Consider the following 19,140-nt stretch of genomic DNA (forward strand, 5'->3'; position numbering starts at 1 on the left):
TTTAAGATTACTTACTACCTAGACTGGTTACCGGTCTCTATCTTCAATTCCCATATTGAATTGGACAGGCAACCAGTCTAGAAATAAAATGGCCAGATTTGTTACCGACTGGTGCTGCCACCACACTTAGACTGATCAGCTGTGGTTGTGATGTACATAAAATCATAACTTTTGTCTTACTGCCTCAGTGCGATGGCTTTGTCATGTTACCAAGTGTTACTGGCAGTTGGAATGCTTGTCACTGGAAGCATTAACACAATAAGTAAAAAAGCACAGAACGATGTTAAGTAAGAATATGGCGCCAATGGGAATAGTAAAACAAAATAGGGATCACCCCGACACCCGTCCTACTTAAACATACTATATACACCCCTATCCCTATATGCCCTACTACAACAGTCTAATAATCGCATTCCTGATTCTCATTTTGCTCGTATTACATCGCAGCATTCTGATCATTATCTTCTTTGTAAAAAAAAACTGTATTCCACCAGTAGATTATGACTTCGCAAGCAGAGAGCGATGTAAATTGCAGCCGAGTTGGCACATCGTTCGACACCTGTTATTTTTATTTCAGTGTGGCCGGGTATTATAATGCTTCCGCCAACAACACGGCCACTCCGCATGATTTTCATCATCCCTGGTTTCAGACCATCATAATGTTCATGGGAGAATTTCTGTGTCTCATCGGTTTCGCTTATCACAGAAAAAAACAGCGAGATGAATGGCAGAAAGAGGTCAGTGTCTACACCTACCGGTCACCGAGTCACATGATAGAAAAAAGACACAATTTTCTTGAATAAACAAAGTTTAACAATATGTGTAGGCATGGAAACAAATTGTTAAACATTGCCGGAAATCATGGAGTCTCTTTTCTTTATTCAACCCCTTTCAATAAAGACGTTTTTGCAATCTTTCAATTCAGTGTAGAATGGATTAAAAAGACGATGTTACTAGTAACCCATCGACAGATTAGTTCACCTCCATTGTTTGCAATGTACAGGATCAAGTATTTTGTATTTTAGCTGCAAGAAAGATTTGAAAATGGAGAAGACATCCCAGATCCACCAGATCAAGGAAGGTACTTTATGCTGGCCAGAACCCCCACACAAAAATCATATTTTCTTAAAGATTATTTGATTTCATGTTTTATTTTTAGGGTTTGCCAGCTGATTTTAGCCATTCCTACAATTTGTGACCTGATAGGAACTTCAGTTGCTGGTACTTTGGAACCAAAATAGAGAACAATGATGAGCATCAACTTGAGCAGCAATTTATTTTATCATTCTTTACAGGGATTGGCTTGATTTATGTAAATGGATCAGTGTGGCAAATGTTGAGAGGGTCTATGATTGTTTTTGCTGGCATCTTTTCCGTGAGTTTTAAAATGCTAGTTTTTAATCCAAGGAAAAGGTCTTTTGTATATTTGCTTGTTCTTTAGCTTATGCTGCATATTAATCCGCAAATGCTTATTCTTTGAAGAGAATCTTTTTAAAACGCAAACTGAAATTCATCCACTGGTCCGGTATTTTTATTGTCTGCTGTGGATTGGTGTTGGTTGGAATTTCAAGTGTTTTGGAGGAAAAGATTTCAGATGATGCCAAAAATGCTATTATAGGTAAGCATTTAGAAATGGAACATTTGCTCTATGATATTATGATTCTAAGTAATTCTCATTATTTTAGGAATCGTTTTGATAGTCTGTAGCCAAATTGTAAGTGCTGGACAAATGATCATCGAAGAGATGTTTTTAAAGAAAAAAAATTTTCACCCTTTACAAGTAAGTTTTAGAAATTGATCTGTGACAGCTTAGAAAGATTCGGGATATTAAACTATATGTTTTTTGCCCAGGTTGTTGGAATGGAAGGAACATATGGATTTCTAATTATGGCATTTGTAAGTATGCAGTGCAAAGCACTGTTTGAAGGACCAGAATAGTGTATTAGAAGATCTTAATATTTTCCTTTATGAATTTATTATTGGTTACTTTTAGGCTGTGCTTCCGGCCATGTACTTCATACCAGGTTCCCAGTTGAATAATTGTTATGAAAACAGTATTGATGCTCTGTATCAGATCAAAAACAGTCCTTCTTTATTGATATTCTGTATACTGTATCTGCTATCTATAGCATTCTACAACTACTTTGGTCTTGCAGTTACAAAGTCGCTCACAGGTATGACTTTTCTATGGACATACAGTTCGACAGTTAGTTCTCAAGTTCTCAAAATTGGTTAATATTCAATGATCTAACTCCAGAATCGAATCTAAACCTAGAACTGGCTGTCCCTGGTGGTGCCATTTAAAATGCAGTTCAATATTTGTGATCGATTTCTCTTGCAGCCGTTCACAGGACGTTGATTGATGCATGTAGAACAATTTTGGTGTGGATAGTTGATCTAGTGATCTACTATGCATTCGATAAGGTTGGTCTTTTATCGAATTCATTTTATTACCATAGAGTAAAACTAAATGTTCTCTTATTTGATATTGCTTCATAATTTCATTTTTAGAATTTTGGGGAAGAATTCAACATTACTTATGGTTTATTACAAAGTATGTATCTTTATTTTAATTTACATCTTGATTATTAAATTAATTTTGACTTAGCACAAATTGTTATTTTTGCAGTTGATGGATTCTTTTTCCTGATGATCGGTACTGCGTTGTACAATGAACTGATCGATTTAAGTTGGTTGCCGTGTTTCCGTCAGTCGGGTCAACAAATGGATACAGTTCATACTGATAGACAAAATATACAGGACAACGATATTGATGACAATGATGACATCGATGAACGCACCAAACTTCTACGGGATACGGACAGCGCTGTAAATAGTTAATGGACTTGTGATTGATTTCATTTTTTATAGTGATTAACAAATAATGATATACATAATTTTTATAATCGCATATATTCTAAAGCAAATGAAAAAGTAACATTACCTAAAAAGCTTTGTGCAATCTTTTTAAATTGATTTTTTTATAATACCTTTTCAGATAAATAAAGATATATTTTTATGATTCCTAAATTGTAAATTGTAATGATGGTTGATTTGGCAATTTTTATTTTGAATTCGTAGACGGACCTCTCAAACATGCTGAAAATCACATCGAACAAAAAACGCATGCAAAGAAATTAGTTTAAGAATTCTCCGATTTATTTCTTTGTGTAAATTAGAAATGTTTCAGTCTTGCAAAAATGTGAGTATATTACTGTGTCTAGGATCTGCATACAATTGTTTTCTAACAATTTTGGAGGATTATTTTGTACAGCCATGTGGAGCAGGATTACAACAATCAATTGAAAAGAAATTCAATTCATTGGAATATGAAGTTCAGCATAATATACAAAAACTTAATAATGATAATTTATTTACAATATGTACATGTATTTCTATACTATAACAGATTGAGGCTTTTACAAAAATTTCTTAGAATAATTTCCGTAAAGAAAGTATTTGAATTGATATCATTAGGTTGTATTTCTTAGGGCCATTTCTTCATTGACTAGTTTTTCCAAGACTACGTTTGAGGTCAGTATCGGGGATACGCTGATCGCTCCGTATGCCGAAGTACTCGAGTATTTTGATCTAGCAGCCTGTAGATTGAGAATATTTAAAGATTACGTATCAATCACAATCGCCCAATCCGATTGTGATATACGGACTAAAAGATTTTGTTTTTTCAAATCGATGATTTTTGCGGATTTCCAGGAGCCGGATCCGTACTTCAAGTTATTGAACAAGCCCGAGGTTAGAACTTACCGTATAACTACTTCTATGAATTTCTTCCAGCAATACGGCTAATTTTCGTATGCAAGGATAGATGTCTCTTTCGCTGTACATGCTGTAGAATGCTAGGGTCGGTGTCCAAACACCTCGGGTAGTTTGTCGTAGAACTGACATACTCAAATACAATGCTGATGCTGCGATTTCTGATTTTGGAAATGGAATACATTGGGCGTCCGTCACACTCAAATCGATGATAAATAATGCAAGGTCCTGCACCTGAAATAATTGAACCTTCATTGTATTTTGGCGAGAATCCCAAGATACATTTATATGATATTTATGTTATCGCTAGCTAATAGCTGGAACTTTGTTACAATAGATAGAAACCCTTAAAAACGATATCAATGATTATATATATATGAAATTGATGAAAACTGATAAAGAAAAACAAATTTTGTGTTCACCTTTTTATCGGAGGTTCTTGCCGCCAAAAGGTACCGGTTTAGGAAAAGATACGGCCCAGGGATGCTGAGGTCGAACTTGAGGTGGTGCAAAAGGACCAGCTCCATCTGTATCACGTGGTCATATGTATATGTGTTATCGGTTAAATGCACCAAATTATCGACCTTAGCAAATTATGTAAGATAAATAAAAACGTTTATGAATTCATTAATCAAGTGAGAACAAGTGATTGCAATTCTTTTCAAAATCATTCATAAAATTCCGAATTCATTTAAAAAGCATTACCTCTGGGGCAAACCTTTCGTTGTATTTGGCTGCGACGAATAAACTCGTGATTCCTAGAAGTTGAAATCGACTCAGTGAAATATCGGCGACTGTCAGAAATCTGTCGATTATTGATACGGCCATGTGTAACGTATCTCCCAGTAGATTCAGGTGCATCTTTTTGAGAAAAAAATGATCATACACTCACGTTAAGTATCTCATTGATGGATTAGTGAGTGGTGATTATTGGACATAAATTGGAAGCTCTTTGATGACCAACCTGAACCTGGATTAACCAATCCATCAGGATAGTTCTCATTTTAGGAGTAATATCACCACTGGTGTCCAGGTAATCTGGTGACATCGTATGCATTTCCTCTCTACTCTGTAAAATATTCACTTTTACTTGACAAAAAAAAACAAGGAACTTGATTTTAGTTATTTTCAAGTGTGTCTCAAACCTTCAGATAAAGAATTATATCCTGGTAGTATTCTTGACACATAAATGGATCGGTGATTTGTGAATCTATATCTTCTATATCAGATTGCCTTCGTAGCATCGTCTGTATTCCAACGCCAATACCACTTATATCTATCGGTTCATCTACAGAAAGTGAAATAGGAGCAACCTGTCAGGAAAATCATCCATTTATTGGCTATTCAATCTTCAGATCTTGCCTTACCCATTAGAACCATGGTTCTAGGGGCCTGGACATCGAATCCGGCTCGACGCGCTTTTTTGGCTTGCATGATAGCCTCTGTATCTGATACCAGTAAAGTGTAATCATTTAAAGATGCCCGCCTGTTCGTTTTTGAAGGCACCTTTTGATGAAGTAACGGCCGTTCATGATGATACGGCGCCGTCACTGCTGGTAGAATCATAACTTCATCATCGTCGTCGTCATCATTTTCTGAATAAATAGATTTATTACGAAAATTCGGCAGGCTGATAGAATTTCTAATTGGACGGATATATGTCTTTACCTGACGGTAGTTCAGCATAGTCGGTGCTTGAATCGTCTCTCATTTCAGTGTCCCGTAGCCTAATATCGTTAATAACTGCCCGACTCCTCTCTCGGGCTTTGTACGGTTCCGCTGGTGGCGGTCTCGGCTCTTGATTTTGGATCCCTTTCAATGGCTGTCTCTGGAGAAAAGAAAAGAATGATACAGCGGAAAGTAGTGTTTAAATCAGACACCTGCTGTTCAAGGGTTCTTGGGCGTTATATCTCTACTCACTATTTTTGCTGAAAACGCTGGATTTGATGTCCTAAATGCTTTTTGTGCGGCCATCTTTTCCCGAGAAATTTTCACAGAATCAGGAGCATATTTTTTTCCCTTCCCTATTACCCGTTGCTTGAAGTAACCTAACCTGCTTGACATTTTGGTGCTGTGATAGAAAAAAAGCATTATTTAGGAGTGGAAACTGATGAGCGAGTCAGCTGAATATTGAATTATCTGAAAATGATCATTAAAGGCAGACCGTTTTGTGTAAACTGATGTGAGGTTGTAAGACACTTCCATTCTTAGAATGCAATAAGAATTTAGCAAGTGAAGAGAGATTACTTGTAAGCATATTTACCAAGATAATAAATGCAATAGATACATTCATTTAGCCATATTGATAATACCGATTTACATGGAAAAAGATACATCACAATGTGAATTACATACATTCTATTTATTTTGAGTTTAAAGCTGCACATTCTCTCTATATATCTATATAACGATAGTGAATTACAACCTTTAAAAGTAAAGGATATACGTGAATTCTAACTCTACATTACCCCTGCGTATACACTCCGAAATATAGGAAATGAAATGTCACTTTACCCAATATCGTATACAAATCACATGACCTGGGAGCGATGGAGCGCGAAGCTTTTGATAGGGATATTCGAGTCAATCCCGGCAGATTCCAGGTTCAAAATATCATAACTTCGCGCGCTGAAATAATCACTGTCAACGCAAAACTGGGATTCAATTTGACAACAATTTTCATAATACCGATATATGATGAAAAAAAATCATGAAATTATGAACCATTGTCCGTTAATAACAATTTGTACTGGTTGAAAGGGTAAAAATGATTGAAAAAAGTGAAAATTATTTTTCGAAATCAAAGGTTGAAAAGCTACATGAAATAAAAAGGGCATCAAATCATTTTCGAGGATTTTGTTGTTAGTGTTTTATTCTTATTGTATCAATAGAAGATTGGGAAGTCTCCATAAGGCTGGTGCCAGTCAAAGAATACTTCATAAGTACTGAAATCTGAACCTGTGATAAATTAGATTAGCCTCATAAACAGCCCTGTAATGGAACAAACCGAAGCTTTGGTAATCGTAGCGTATCGAGGTGTGAACAAACATTATCAACGTTAATCTGGTGAAACGTTTAAATCATAAGAATATTTATATATTTACGTATGTCAGTACAGTTGTACAGTTAAGACGATTGCTGTAATAGAATTTAACATAAACACACGTTGTTTGAAAAGAAGATTGCCTCACGAGGACAAATCGGATGATCAAAAATTGATTTCGTAAGGTAGGGAATATAAAAATGTGGACGTTTGAAATCCCACAATTCTTGAATAAATGAGGGTATATTTAGAGCAACGTTTTGGCAATAAACGAATAGCCATGATGGCTACTGGTTTATAGTTTATAGTTTGGAGTTCTTCTTGAACTCTATCAAAATGTGGGAATTATTTTTTTTTTTCATTTGCATCGAAAGAAGATCCTCATTTCAGCGTTTTCTGTTAGTGTTGGTGAAATAGAATTTGATTGTGTCCCGTGAGATTTCTTTCTATAAGTCTTTGTTTTTATCAGGTTTTGGTATAGATAAAAAGATGGCAACAGGGTTTGAAAATCCAGCGCCTACAGATGAGAAAGAAACGGAGGAAAAACGAAAGAAAGTTTACAAGCCACCAAAAATAAAAATGGTTTTGAATCTTTTAGTTATCTCCAAAAAGATTTACGACAAATATTCATTAATTTAAATTCATCGATTCAGGGGATATGATAGCATTGAAACCTAAAATCGTGAAAGTAATATTCTTTTCGTTATTTCAGGATCTGAGAACAGCTGCAAAAGCTTTCGCATTTAATAAAGCTCTTGGAGGCTGGCATTCCGTACAAGTTGAAGGCTGTTCGGCGGCTACAAATGCTTTGATTTCTGGAGTAAGATGAATTCTTGTTATTCGTATATCAGTGCCGGCATCAACCATTTTTCTATGAATGTTACCGTGAATATCATTAGAATTGGAAACAAAGTTTTCTAACATTCTTCATTCAAGAAAAGACGAAAATTGGATTTCATTAAATGAATATCAAGACATTGTTTTGAATGTGATTCTTATATTCTTATAGTTTCTCGTCAACAGACGAAATAAGAAGTTTATAACAAAAAAGACAAAAGATAAAGCAGAAAACCAGGTAACGTTTATGAATACTGAATACTGATCATTAATGTTAAGATTGTAGAATTTCCGATTCGCAATTGAGTGAATTTTTTGTATTTATTCAGGAGTCAGTTGACGAAGATGACGAGAAGTGGGAGACCTGTAGTATTACAGAGGTAAGGACTTCGTCACATTTTTTGTTTGAGTAATTTCCAGCATTGGCTTATGTTGTCCACTACTGGACTTTTCATTTTAGAATCCCGTCGATGAGCCAGCAGTCATTGTAAGTCCATTCGATTCTTCTCAACATAAAAAGCAAAAGAAGGCCACGTATTCATGTTGGAAAATGCCGAACTTTATGGATAATATTGAAAGGTAATCCCAAAATTTAAAGCGTATCTTACGGCTACCTTCATTATTGAAGTCACTACAGAGCGTCACGTGTGCATGCAACAACAGTTTTGATCTACTTGGGCCAAATTTGGCCCGGCCAAAAACGTCGGACCAGGCCCGGCCAAATTTTAGTCAAATAATTGCGTGTGAATTACTACTAAGTTCTAGAAGTGACTCACTTGGCTCTGATAAGCACTGTTTAGTACCGAGTAAGTGATTTGCGTGTGAACGCGCTCTCAGGCCTGATCCGTCTCCGTGGTGAATAATTACGCCTTGTTAGAATTTCAGATCACAATGTGGTCATAATTGTCGTCATGAAAATAACGTTGGATTTCTTTATGCATTATTTTCTAAAGAAATAGTAGGTTCAAGTTTGCGCGACCCGAAAGCTGGATTCCACCGGGGGATAGTCCTTCAGTCGTTTCACCGACAACTCAGGTGCATCAGTTACAATTGGTGCTACAGCAAAAAGAGAGAGAACTTGTGTTGTACCGACAACAGTTGAAAAAAGCTCACTTAGAAAACTATAAAATCATCAAGTTACTGCAAGGGTGCGTAAGATAATTCACTTGTGGGCATGTGAATGTCACAAAAAGTAACCTAACGGAATTTTGAGGCATAACGGTAATCTCAGCGAATAAGAAGTATCCACGTTAAGAGTTGGAGATTCAAAAATGAATTCTGATTTCTAATGTTGTTTCGTCCTATTCCTGTATCGATACATAAGTATATTCGTTTCTAGGTTCACTGGCGATCAATACGAAGAATTATTGAAGGAGAACCAAATCGTCAAGGGGCACATGGCGCGTTTGTCGAGGGAGAACCAACGACTGGTTGGAATGCTGAGACAAACGAAAAATCCCAAAATCGCTGAGATGCAACTTTTAGACAAACTTCATCAAACCAAAATATCGAATTCATAGATCGAATATGACACCCTCATTTTTTTCACATGTAACTGCTTAAAAGTCTCTTTACGATATTCAATAACAAGATACAATATTTGTTTCATGGACTTGTGTCGCATTTTCCTTTTTTCGTCGTTCATGAACTTGTTGTTACGTGTCACGCATTTCATTTTTGTTTGAAGTAAAATGTATCAACAGTGGCTCTTCTGGGGGCCCGTGTGTGTTTTGAGGAAAAGTATTTGCTTCGTACGGTAGCGTACCGTGCACGTGCTACGGTCGCGAAAATTGCGTGCCCTATTTCATATTTTGTCATCCCCCGTAGTAAAGAAGACACATTTATTCGTATCTATCAATCCCCAAAAGTAGAAAAGGGTACAACTTAACAAGACGAGGCAGATACACAAACGGGCCCATTCTCAGTCGGGCATCAATTCCGAAAAAAAATCAAGAAAGGGCATTGTTTGTCTCCATCAATTCCAAAAATAGAAAAGGGCATATATTTCTGCAAGAAAAAGCAGATGATTTTCAACAAAAGACACATCATTCTTCAGGATTTCAAAATTTTCGGGGAAGGGTATCAAGATTCGTTTGCCCTTTTAATAAGTTGCGCTACCGGTCAACAGTATGGTCCCTGTATCCGCCCGCTGGGGGGGGGTCATCCAATCTAGATGCCGGCGCACACTAAAAGATAATCAACCAAAAATATAACACTTCTATCGCGTGTTTCAGCAATGGGACATAGGTATAAAGAAACTGAGAAATTTCATCAAGGTCGATTTTCGTAGTTCCAGTCACACAGATCATTCAATGACTGATTCCCAGGAGGGCAATGCGGCCGCAGGGCCGTTTCATTTCCTTTTCACAGTCAGTCAATCCGCCAGACATGGACTCTAAAACGAAGACTCAATGGCTAGACCAGGAGTCTTTCCCATCTTAAAATGCTGTCATAATAGTGGAAATACATCGAGATAGACTATAGTGATCGGTGACCTGTGTCGGAGCCACCCTTACTTACTATGTGCGATGCTGAATAAATGGGATTCGTACCTCATGTTTATAAACATACGCGCATGCACATGCGCTTTCCGGTCTCCCAGGGAAGGTCATCGAGCATTCCATATATAACCTTTATGTAATAATAAATAGTAATTGAGTCTTCAAATCGTTGTAAGTATACCTTAAGCTATTCAGCATTAAACTTGTTTTTTGTCTTTCATGGTATAGAGTTGTGTTGCTTTTGTAATAATATTGAGTTTATTTACTGAGTCTATTATAGATATTTCATAGAATTATGGCTCTCAACATGCTCAATACAATTCACTTTGTTAAATTTAATTTTATTGTAGTCTACTAACTATAGAAACGTTTTGTTATCTACTTCCTTGATGAGACTGCACTTTAGGTCATCTCTCTGAGCATTGTCTTGACTTCCTAGCTGTACCAAGAGGGTAAACATATTGTCATGTCTATCACACACAGTGTTAATTTTTTGCAGGATCATGTTATGAGATGGCAATGTCTGTAATGTCTCTGAGAAAACTGCTTCAAACACCATATCCATTCGCTGTTCTTCGTCATTTTTCAACTAGTAAAACATCCAAACAGCAGAACAGTGATAATAAACAACAGAAAAACAAACTGAAAAAGGCTACAACCCCATCAGGAAAGTTGGACGACAATATCGAAACTTCTGCAGAGAAAATTAACCCAACGGTGATAATTCCACCATTTCCGAGATTCCCAGAAGATAAGAATCCAGAAACAGGAGAAATAGGAGGTCCACGTGGACCGGAACCAACACGCTACGGAGACTGGGAAAGAAACGGTCGCGTTTCAGATTTCTAGACAGTTTTTTTCCAACAATTCGAAAAAATGTCTCGATTCAGCGATGTACAAGGAATCCTACGTGGATTCAATGCAATTGCAAAAGCACTATGCACCCATCAGGAGAAGGAATTGCGACATATTTGGCGAAATTCGAGTCTGCGAACTGCGGCGCAGGATTGTCTGAACAAAGCTGAAGATAAATTTTCGGACTCATTAATTGGAAATCAAGGCCCAAAGGTAAGTTTTCTGTCGGAAAATCTGATTGTACTTGAATCATGAATCTTCCTGAATAGAATCAGAATTCTTATGATTTGATATATTTTTAGAATTCAATCATTGATCGAATGACAGTTTTCCCAGCTCAAGCTCAAGCTTTGCTCGAACTTCTCCAGCAGCAAGTGTCCAAAACTGTTAGGAGTGGAGACAGCAAAACAACAAACGGTTCAGAAGAGTTTGATCCCGAATATGACCTGGGTCTTCCCGAGGATTATATATTACAAGATTCCAGTCCGTCTGTTACGCCAGGATCGACAAGTGGTTCTAAGTGGCAGGTAAAATCTGCATCATTGCGTGGTGTGAATTTGAAAGCGCCGCACTTAGAACTGAATCATGTGAATAACTTTCACTATGATTCGACTCTAAAGGAAATAACTGAAGAAGAATCGCTAAAAGAAAGTAAACTTAAAGAGAATGGAAAAGCTGGTGCCAGCAAAGAGACTCCGCCGGTAGTCACTGAACGGAGACAACATATTATGGAAGCCAAGCCAGTGGACATTCCCATTAGTTCTACTGAGCCCATTGCAAAACCTGATGTGAAACAAAAAAAGGCACCAAAACTTAAACAAAATTTGAGTGAAAGGGCCAGGGAAAGAAAAGTGCCATCATCTAGAATCGGACGTCTTGCTACCTTTGGAGGTCTTGCTGCCGGTCTTGGTGTTGGCGCTCTTGCTGAGGTTACTAGGAAAACTTTTGGTTTCAAATCAACGGGTATTATGTCAGATATGAGCCCATTTCTGACCGAAGCTAATGCAGAAAGAATTGTCAATACCCTTTGCCGTGTTCGTGGAGCAGCTCTTAAATTAGGACAGATGTTAAGTATACAAGATAATACTTTCATCAACCCGCAGCTGCAAAAAATATTTGAACGAGTGAGGCAAAGTGCGGACTTCATGCCAGAATGGCAAATGGAGACTGCATTGAATAAGGAACTAGGACCAGATTGGAGAGAAAAGGTCCAGTCATTTGACAGTAAACCATTTGCTGCCGCATCGATCGGACAAGTTCATCGGGCTACATTACACGATGGACGAGAAGTAGCCATGAAAATTCAGTATCCCGGTGTAGCAAACAGTATCAACAGCGATATTGACAATCTGCTATCGGTTTTCAATGTCTGGAATATATTGCCAGAAGGAATGTTTCTTGATAGAGCAATGGATGTGGCACGTCGGGAATTAGCTTGGGAAGTTGATTACCTTCGAGAAGCTGAATGGGGCAGGAAATTTAGAGAAGCATTGAAGGATGACCCGGTGTTTTATGTACCTGAAGTGATCGATGATCTCTCATCTGCGCAGATTCTAACTACGGAACTTGTGAACGGTGCACCAATAGATCAGGCTTTAAATAGTGACCAGGATACTAAAAACATGGTAATTAAGTTGTACATATATCTTTTTCCGTGAATGCTAAATATGACTGTCATCATCATTTGCCAGGATGTTTTTTTTTCATCTACTTCTGTGAAAATATTTTTTGAATCATAATTCAATTTTCAGATCGCTGAGAATATTTTGCGTTTGTGTTTGAAAGAACTATTCGACCTCCAGTTCATGCAGACTGATCCAAACTGGTCAAATTTCTTTTTTGACCAAGAGTTTAACCAGGTTAGTTTTTAAAGATTACGAAATGATTCTTGAAGAAATTTCTTGTTAGTTTTGATACTACAGTTTATCTTGCTCAACTAATACGTATTCAACTTGGACTTTCGCTGAACTCCTACCAATTTTGCCATATTCAGATTTAGGCAATGTTGACTGTAATAATTTTTGCTCAATTGATATAATAAAGTATGAATTAATTTTCAGTTGTCTTTGCTGGATTTCGGGGCTACACGTCAGTTTGATAAGTCATTCGTAGATTTATACATCCGAGTTGTTAAAGCCGCTGTAGATAATGATACGGAAGCCGTCATACGAATATCTCAGGAAATGGGTTTTCTGACAGGTTATGAATCTAAGGTGAGTAGTTGAGGTTTTCGTTCTTCCATAGATTCATTGCCCTATGGATGTGTGTCCTAGAAGGGTATACTTTACGGTCTTATATTAGGTCAGTTGTATCCTTTTCTTATTTTAGGTAATGGAAAGTGCACATGTTGATGCGGTTATGATACTCGGTGAGGCGTTTAGTCACAATGGAATGTTTGACTTCGGTACTCAAAGTACCGCGTCGCGAATTAATAAACTTATTCCGATCATGCTGCGTCACCGATTAGTAGCGCCACCTGAAGAAACGTATTCATTACATCGAAAAATGTCTGGTTCGTTTTTACTTTGCGTAAAACTGTCAGCGAAAGTGAATTGTAAAGTAATGTTTGATGAAGTCTATAACAGATATAAATTTGGCCCTCTAGAAAGCACTCAATAAAAATTCTAATTTCCTTAGTTTGATAGTTTCCATACAAAGACATTTTTGAAAAACCTTAGTTTATAGGTAAAGCTTCTACAAAAAAACACATTGTATTCATGTTAATTAATTTTTGGATAATTGTGCTTATGATGATGCTAGTTTTAATCTTATTGATTCCTCAGGTACCGGTATTTAAGATTACTTGGCAGTACGAATTTGGTTTTTAGAAAGATTTCAGCAATTGATATTTAGTATGTTATATATTGTATTGAGTGTTTCCTATAATATTGTCCTTGATGAGCAATACTGCCTAAATGAAAAATGTGCAGTGATGTGACTGTGGTGAAATCAATAATAAATTATGATTGCAAGAAAAATGCTTGTCTTGTTTTTGTTGCATTTATGATTCGTCAAGTGGATTTCGTGATCTGAAGGACTACAATTAACTATAATTAAGATTGTTAATCCTCGAGTTGGTCACGATATTAACCGTAATGCTTGACGACCCGGCGGCCGCAAGCGAATTAGCGTGTTATTAGTTTTTCGTTGCTAATTAGTACAACCCACCAGGTGGTGCATCGGTATAAAATCGAATCGTAGAATTTTCGAAAATTTATCGAATTGGTAAGAAAGACACGTTTATTCATTGTTTACATTACTTTTATATTCATGGAAAATTGTCTAGATTAGGATTAGTCAGTAACCTGTCTGTGGTTTAGTTTCACGATCGGATATTTTCACAAACCACATGGTATAAGCCCATCCAATTATAAAAAGCTTACCACCAACGATTAGGTCTCAGGTAACTAATTAGATTAGGATAATCTAGCACAACTGAGGAATTCCCTTGTTTGTCTGACTTACAAGTAAAGAGACGTAAAATGAACTTCCACCACACAGTCACAGACACACACGACGACCGTCGACCACCACAGCAGAGAGTCCCTCTGTCCAACATGAAGTTCTGTTCTACATGAATTACTGTTACATTCATCGTTTCATATATTCTTTTTTGGCTTTTAAATATATCAAATTGAGAACCACCTTATATGCCAAAGAAGTCCATCAGAAGAGAGAGGCTCCCCAGCCTCTCGACACTAACTAGTACTACATTTGTTGTTGGCCTACAATAGACGGGCAGCTACAAATCGTAACAAGTAAAGGCTATAGAGCCTACATTAAGGAGTTTATTTTGAATGAGTTGTTCAATCAATGGGCTGACAAAATTAAGTGAACTCAATTAAACTGTACGGGTCTTATTGCTTACAGAAGCGTGTGGCTTACATTGTCTAAGATGGATGACAACGACATCATGGAACTGGAGGAGGGGAAAAAGAATAAGAATGTGCCTAAAGTGGCAAAGGTAAGCATATGCTAAAATGAGACTAAAATAAGACCTCAATTCAGATTTCTTTTTCAATCCTCAGATTTTGATCTTATGCAGACATTACTTTTTACCTATACGTGGTAATAGAACTAATCTTTTGATTTGTCATATAGGTTAAGAACAAGATGCCGGCCTCGGTACAAATTACAGCAGAACAGTTATTACGAGAGGCTAAGGAGAGAGAATTGGAAATGGTTCCTCCAGTAAGTTCAAAAATACAAACTTCAGTGTTTATTTTTTCGATTTTGGGTATTCACTCCAAATGTATTAATCCGATATAATTTCATTCACTGCTTTTAGCCACCGAAACAAAAGATTTCTGACCCGGGTGAACTTGCCGCGTATAAGTTACGAAAAAGAAAGGTAACCAGAAGCTTCAAAATTCTTGAAAGATGGCATGTTAGAATTAATTGCCGCATTTAGCTGGATGAAACTAATAAATATTTCTCACCCGTAGCTAGAAGTTATTGTTAGACATGCGAAAAGACTTGTCTAACAATCATTCATTGCAATCTGCTTAAAACAGACTAACATTTTAGAATATCCCGATGTCTAAAAGCTGAAGTCTCATATTTCAGATGTTTGAAGATAATATTCGAAAAAATCGGTCAGTGATGCCAAACTGGATTAAGTACGCCAACTGGGAAGAAAGTCAAAAAGAAATTCAAAGGTACCAACGAATTATAGCCTAATTGATATTCACTTAATTCACATCTCATATAGGCTAATAGTCGCAGCATTGTTACTGAAAATGAATTTATCTCTCTAAATAATGTCGAATGTATCCTGCAGGTCTCGATCAATTTTTGAAAGAGCGTTAGATGTCGACCACAGAAATATCACGGTGTGGTTGAAATACGCCGAAATGGAAATGAAGTAAGTAACATTTGATACTTTCATGAGACAGATTGAACTTTTTTTCTTATACGCCATTAATTTTTCTTTGGTACAATCAATTCCCAGAAGCCGACAGGTAAATCATGCTCGAAATGTCTGGGATCGAGCTATCACGATTCTACCGCGAGCGAATCAGTTTTGGTACAAGTACACGTACATGGAAGAAATGCTCGGTAATGTCGCCGGGGGTCGACAGGTTTTTGAGCGTTGGATGGAGTGGGAACCGGAAGAGCAAGCTTGGCATTCGTACATCAACTTCGAATTGCGATACAAAGAACTTGATCGAGCTCGAAATATCTATGAACGATATATCCTTTTCATTCAATCATTACATATTAACGTTTGCGTGCTTCGTGGTCGCTTAGAGCTATGGTGTCGTAATTTCCTTCACTATCTTTTACTTGTCATTGTGCATCCGGAAGTTAAAAACTGGATAAAATATGCCAAATTTGAAGAAAAACACCACTACAATAACAGCGCACGGTCTATTTACGAGAGAGCTGTTGAATTCTTTGGCGAGGATAACATGGATGAGAAACTCTTCATAGCGTTCGCTAGATTCGAAGAAATGCAAAAAGAGGTAATGAAGTGCACTCTTGAGAAAGGGTTTATGTTGATAAATATATATATATATATATATATCACGCCTTGATCTTCATTGCATTTTCCTAGCCTATTTCATTTATTTTTCAAGCACGAGAGAGCAAGAGTTATCTATAAATACGCTTTGGAACATCTTCCGAAAGAGAAATGCCAGGAAATCTACAAGTGTTACACGATTCACGAGAAGAAGTTTGGCGACAGAGCTGGTATCGAAGATGTGATTGTTAGTAAAAGGAAATTTCAATACGAAGAGGTATGAATATATCGGGCAACTGTAAAAAAGATTTTTCTCAAAAATGAAATGTCTTGGTTCATTTATGTCATGCTGTTTTTAGGAAGTGAAAGCCAATCCTCATAACTACGATGCGTGGTTTGATTATGTTCGATTGATGGAGAGTGACGGCGATCCTGAACAAGTGAGAGAAGTGTTCGAACGCGCTATTGCTAATGTACCACCATCTCAGGTAAGGCCTGATTACAGCTGTTTGGTTACCAATTACTTCCCCAGTGATGAAATTGTAGTTCTGGTTGTAAATTTCTGGTAGAAGTTATTGAAAACATGATTCATTGAATTGGAATATGAAGAATATGGAACGATGAAAATTATTTTCTATCTCGACAGGTAAAAAGGCATTGGCGTCGTTATATATATTTGTGGATAAACTACGCTGTTTACGAAGAACTAACGATGGAAGACGCCGAACGTACTCGACAAGTTTACAAGGCGTCTCTCGAATTGATTCCGCACAAGAAGTTCACATTCTCGAAGGTTTGGTTGTGCTACGCTCAATTTGAGCTACGTCAACACGAGTTAACCACAGCCAGAAAAGCACTTGTAAGTTAGTTTCAACAAACTACCAGTTTTGTTTCAAAGTTGAAATATACGTCCATTTGTTTCAATATACTATAGCTTCTCGACTCAATTCTTTTTTTTCGTGTATAGGGAGCTGCTATTGGTAAATGTCCAACCAACAAACTGTTCCGCGGGTATATCGATATTGAGATTCAGCTGAGAGAGTTTGACAGATGTCGTATTTTATACGAGAAATTTCTCGAATTTGGTCCAGAGAATTGTACAACGTGGATGAAGGTATGAACAATCTTCTTACAGCGCTCTGTAATTCCACTGTTAAGGTACATCTTTCCTGGTTTGTGATAAAGTTTCTCTCTGTTTTACAGTTTGCTGAATTGGAAACGATTCTTGGTGATGCCGAACGAGCTCGCGCTATATTTGAACTAGCGATTAATCAGCCTGTACTCGATATGCCCGAAGTGCTGTGGAAGGCTTACGTAGATTTCGAGACTGAACAAGAAGACTATGACCGAATTAGGAGTTTGTATCGCCGTTTATTAAAAAGAACACAGCACATAAAGGTAATAATGATGAAACTGAAATATTCCCGGATGTGCCTATTTGTTTATTAATTGCCTTAACACCCTTCTAAATAATGTCTTTTTAGGTGTGGATGAGTTTAGCTCAGTTTGAAATGACCACCGGTGAAGATGACTGCGTCCAGAAATCACGAGACATTTACAGGGAAGCCGTACAGGCAATGAAGACCAGCGATGATAAGGAATCACGTTTAATGTTACTGGAAGCATGGAAAGAGTTTGAGGTAAATCATGAAATCTGATAGTTTCACTAATAACTAGCGATAGGTTTCCAGAAAAGTTTAGCGCCATTTCTACTTTAAGAATTGGCATGTATGTAGGGATTTCTATTATCACAATCATTTTTCTTTTTAGCATGAACACGGTGATGAAGATAGTCAAGAGAAGGTGCAGAAACTGATGCCTAATAAAGTTAAACGACGTAAAAAGTTGGAGAATGAAGATGGGGTGAGCACATTATTCAGGGTCCCTACAACTTGATTACTTAAAACTCCTTTGTGAAGATACTTTATCGGTGCATGAAACTACTTTAATTTGAGCAAAATGGCCAAAACTCATTTCAAACTCCTTCAATTTTGAGAAAAGGCAATTAGAAATTTTTTTCTCGTTTGTAGTTGTACAGTTGTAAAAGTTTGCTTATGAAACTTGGTTATTGATGAGATTATGTTGTATTTATTTTCAGTCTGTCAGTGGATGGGAGGAATACTACGATTACATATTTCCCGATGACGAAGCAGCGAAACCGAATCTGAAACTGTTGGCAATGGCGAAGAAATGGAAAAAGGCACAAGAAGAAGATGCCGAAAATGATAAGGATGATGATGTTGACGATGGTGGGGAGGGTGACAAAGAAAATTCATGACATGAAACATAAATGATTGAAAGATTTGAATTTGTTGTCGATTCTTTAAGTTAACTAAAAAATCTTTGTGCAAAGTTTCTGTATTCCTGCCCAGTTTTGCAAAAAAAATTTAGATTTTTATGCAACTTGCAGAAATACCACCCACGCCGCGAACCAAAGTTCACTTGGCACCGAGAATACTGGTTTGAATGAATAGAGTGCGCAACGCTAAATTATGCTAATTTTCAACATATTGTGTCATGTATTGTGCCTCTTATTGTAAAAAGAAATTATCAATTTAAGAATCATGCATTTAAAAAGATCTGTAAATAATTACATTCTGTACAATTGTAAATAAAGATCTTTTTTTGTATCATAATTAAAAATTCAGTAGTTCGTGTATGTTGCA

General features: G+C 36.9%; 5 protein-coding genes across 5 annotated transcripts; 4 read left to right on the forward strand and 1 right to left on the reverse strand.

The window, feature by feature from the left end:
• The first annotated feature begins 127 nt into the window (after window positions 1-127).
• On the forward strand, window positions 128-3,002 carry LOC141911772 (solute carrier family 35 member F6-like). Its single transcript, XM_074802813.1, has 12 exons — window positions 128-287; window positions 578-737; window positions 1,026-1,081; window positions 1,160-1,221; window positions 1,296-1,375; window positions 1,483-1,618; window positions 1,686-1,780; window positions 1,852-1,896; window positions 1,994-2,174; window positions 2,342-2,424; window positions 2,512-2,554; window positions 2,630-3,002. The coding sequence occupies exons 1-12, from the start codon at window positions 193-195 to the stop codon at window positions 2,839-2,841; spliced, it is 1,248 nt and encodes a 415-aa protein (XP_074658914.1). The 5' UTR covers window positions 128-192; the 3' UTR covers window positions 2,842-3,002.
• A 417-nt stretch (window positions 3,003-3,419) lies between these two features.
• On the reverse strand, window positions 3,420-6,260 carry LOC141914940 (G2/mitotic-specific cyclin-B-like). The gene is made up of 10 exons (XM_074806291.1): window positions 6,243-6,260; window positions 5,695-5,845; window positions 5,443-5,602; window positions 5,142-5,369; window positions 4,920-5,062; window positions 4,739-4,843; window positions 4,480-4,635; window positions 4,197-4,358; window positions 3,766-4,008; window positions 3,420-3,599 (listed from the first exon to the last, which is right to left on the reverse strand). Exons 2-10 carry the CDS (start codon window positions 5,836-5,838, stop codon window positions 3,474-3,476), a joined length of 1,467 nt encoding a protein of 488 aa, XP_074662392.1. The 5' UTR covers window positions 5,839-5,845; window positions 6,243-6,260; the 3' UTR covers window positions 3,420-3,473.
• Window positions 6,261-7,306: 1,046 nt separating this feature from the next.
• On the forward strand, window positions 7,307-9,226 carry LOC141898447 (uncharacterized). Its single transcript, XM_074784372.1, has 7 exons — window positions 7,307-7,399; window positions 7,530-7,637; window positions 7,827-7,892; window positions 7,984-8,034; window positions 8,115-8,233; window positions 8,608-8,802; window positions 8,994-9,226. Exons 1-7 carry the CDS (start codon window positions 7,307-7,309, stop codon window positions 9,172-9,174), a joined length of 813 nt encoding a protein of 270 aa, XP_074640473.1. The 3' UTR covers window positions 9,175-9,226.
• Window positions 9,227-10,903: 1,677 nt separating this feature from the next.
• On the forward strand, window positions 10,904-13,977 carry LOC141914742 (atypical kinase COQ8B, mitochondrial-like). Its single transcript, XM_074806025.1, has 5 exons — window positions 10,904-11,223; window positions 11,313-12,635; window positions 12,762-12,869; window positions 13,071-13,223; window positions 13,339-13,977. The coding sequence occupies exons 1-5, from the start codon at window positions 11,032-11,034 to the stop codon at window positions 13,627-13,629; spliced, it is 2,067 nt and encodes a 688-aa protein (XP_074662126.1). The 5' UTR covers window positions 10,904-11,031; the 3' UTR covers window positions 13,630-13,977.
• Window positions 13,978-14,178: 201 nt separating this feature from the next.
• LOC141902300 (crooked neck-like protein 1) lies at window positions 14,179-19,036 on the forward strand. The gene is made up of 16 exons (XM_074789965.1): window positions 14,179-14,235; window positions 14,881-14,974; window positions 15,112-15,201; window positions 15,299-15,361; window positions 15,577-15,668; window positions 15,791-15,874; window positions 15,962-16,203; window positions 16,297-16,475; window positions 16,590-16,751; window positions 16,834-16,962; window positions 17,121-17,333; window positions 17,442-17,588; window positions 17,678-17,872; window positions 17,959-18,114; window positions 18,245-18,337; window positions 18,573-19,036. Exons 2-16 carry the CDS (start codon window positions 14,906-14,908, stop codon window positions 18,750-18,752), a joined length of 2,094 nt encoding a protein of 697 aa, XP_074646066.1. The 5' UTR covers window positions 14,179-14,235; window positions 14,881-14,905; the 3' UTR covers window positions 18,753-19,036.
• The last annotated feature ends 104 nt before the right edge of the window (window positions 19,037-19,140 follow it).

The sequence above is a fragment of the Tubulanus polymorphus genome, chromosome 1 (assembly GCF_964204645.1).
Source record: "Tubulanus polymorphus chromosome 1, tnTubPoly1.2, whole genome shotgun sequence".
NCBI classification, from domain to species: domain Eukaryota; kingdom Metazoa; phylum Nemertea; class Palaeonemertea; order Tubulaniformes; family Tubulanidae; genus Tubulanus; species Tubulanus polymorphus.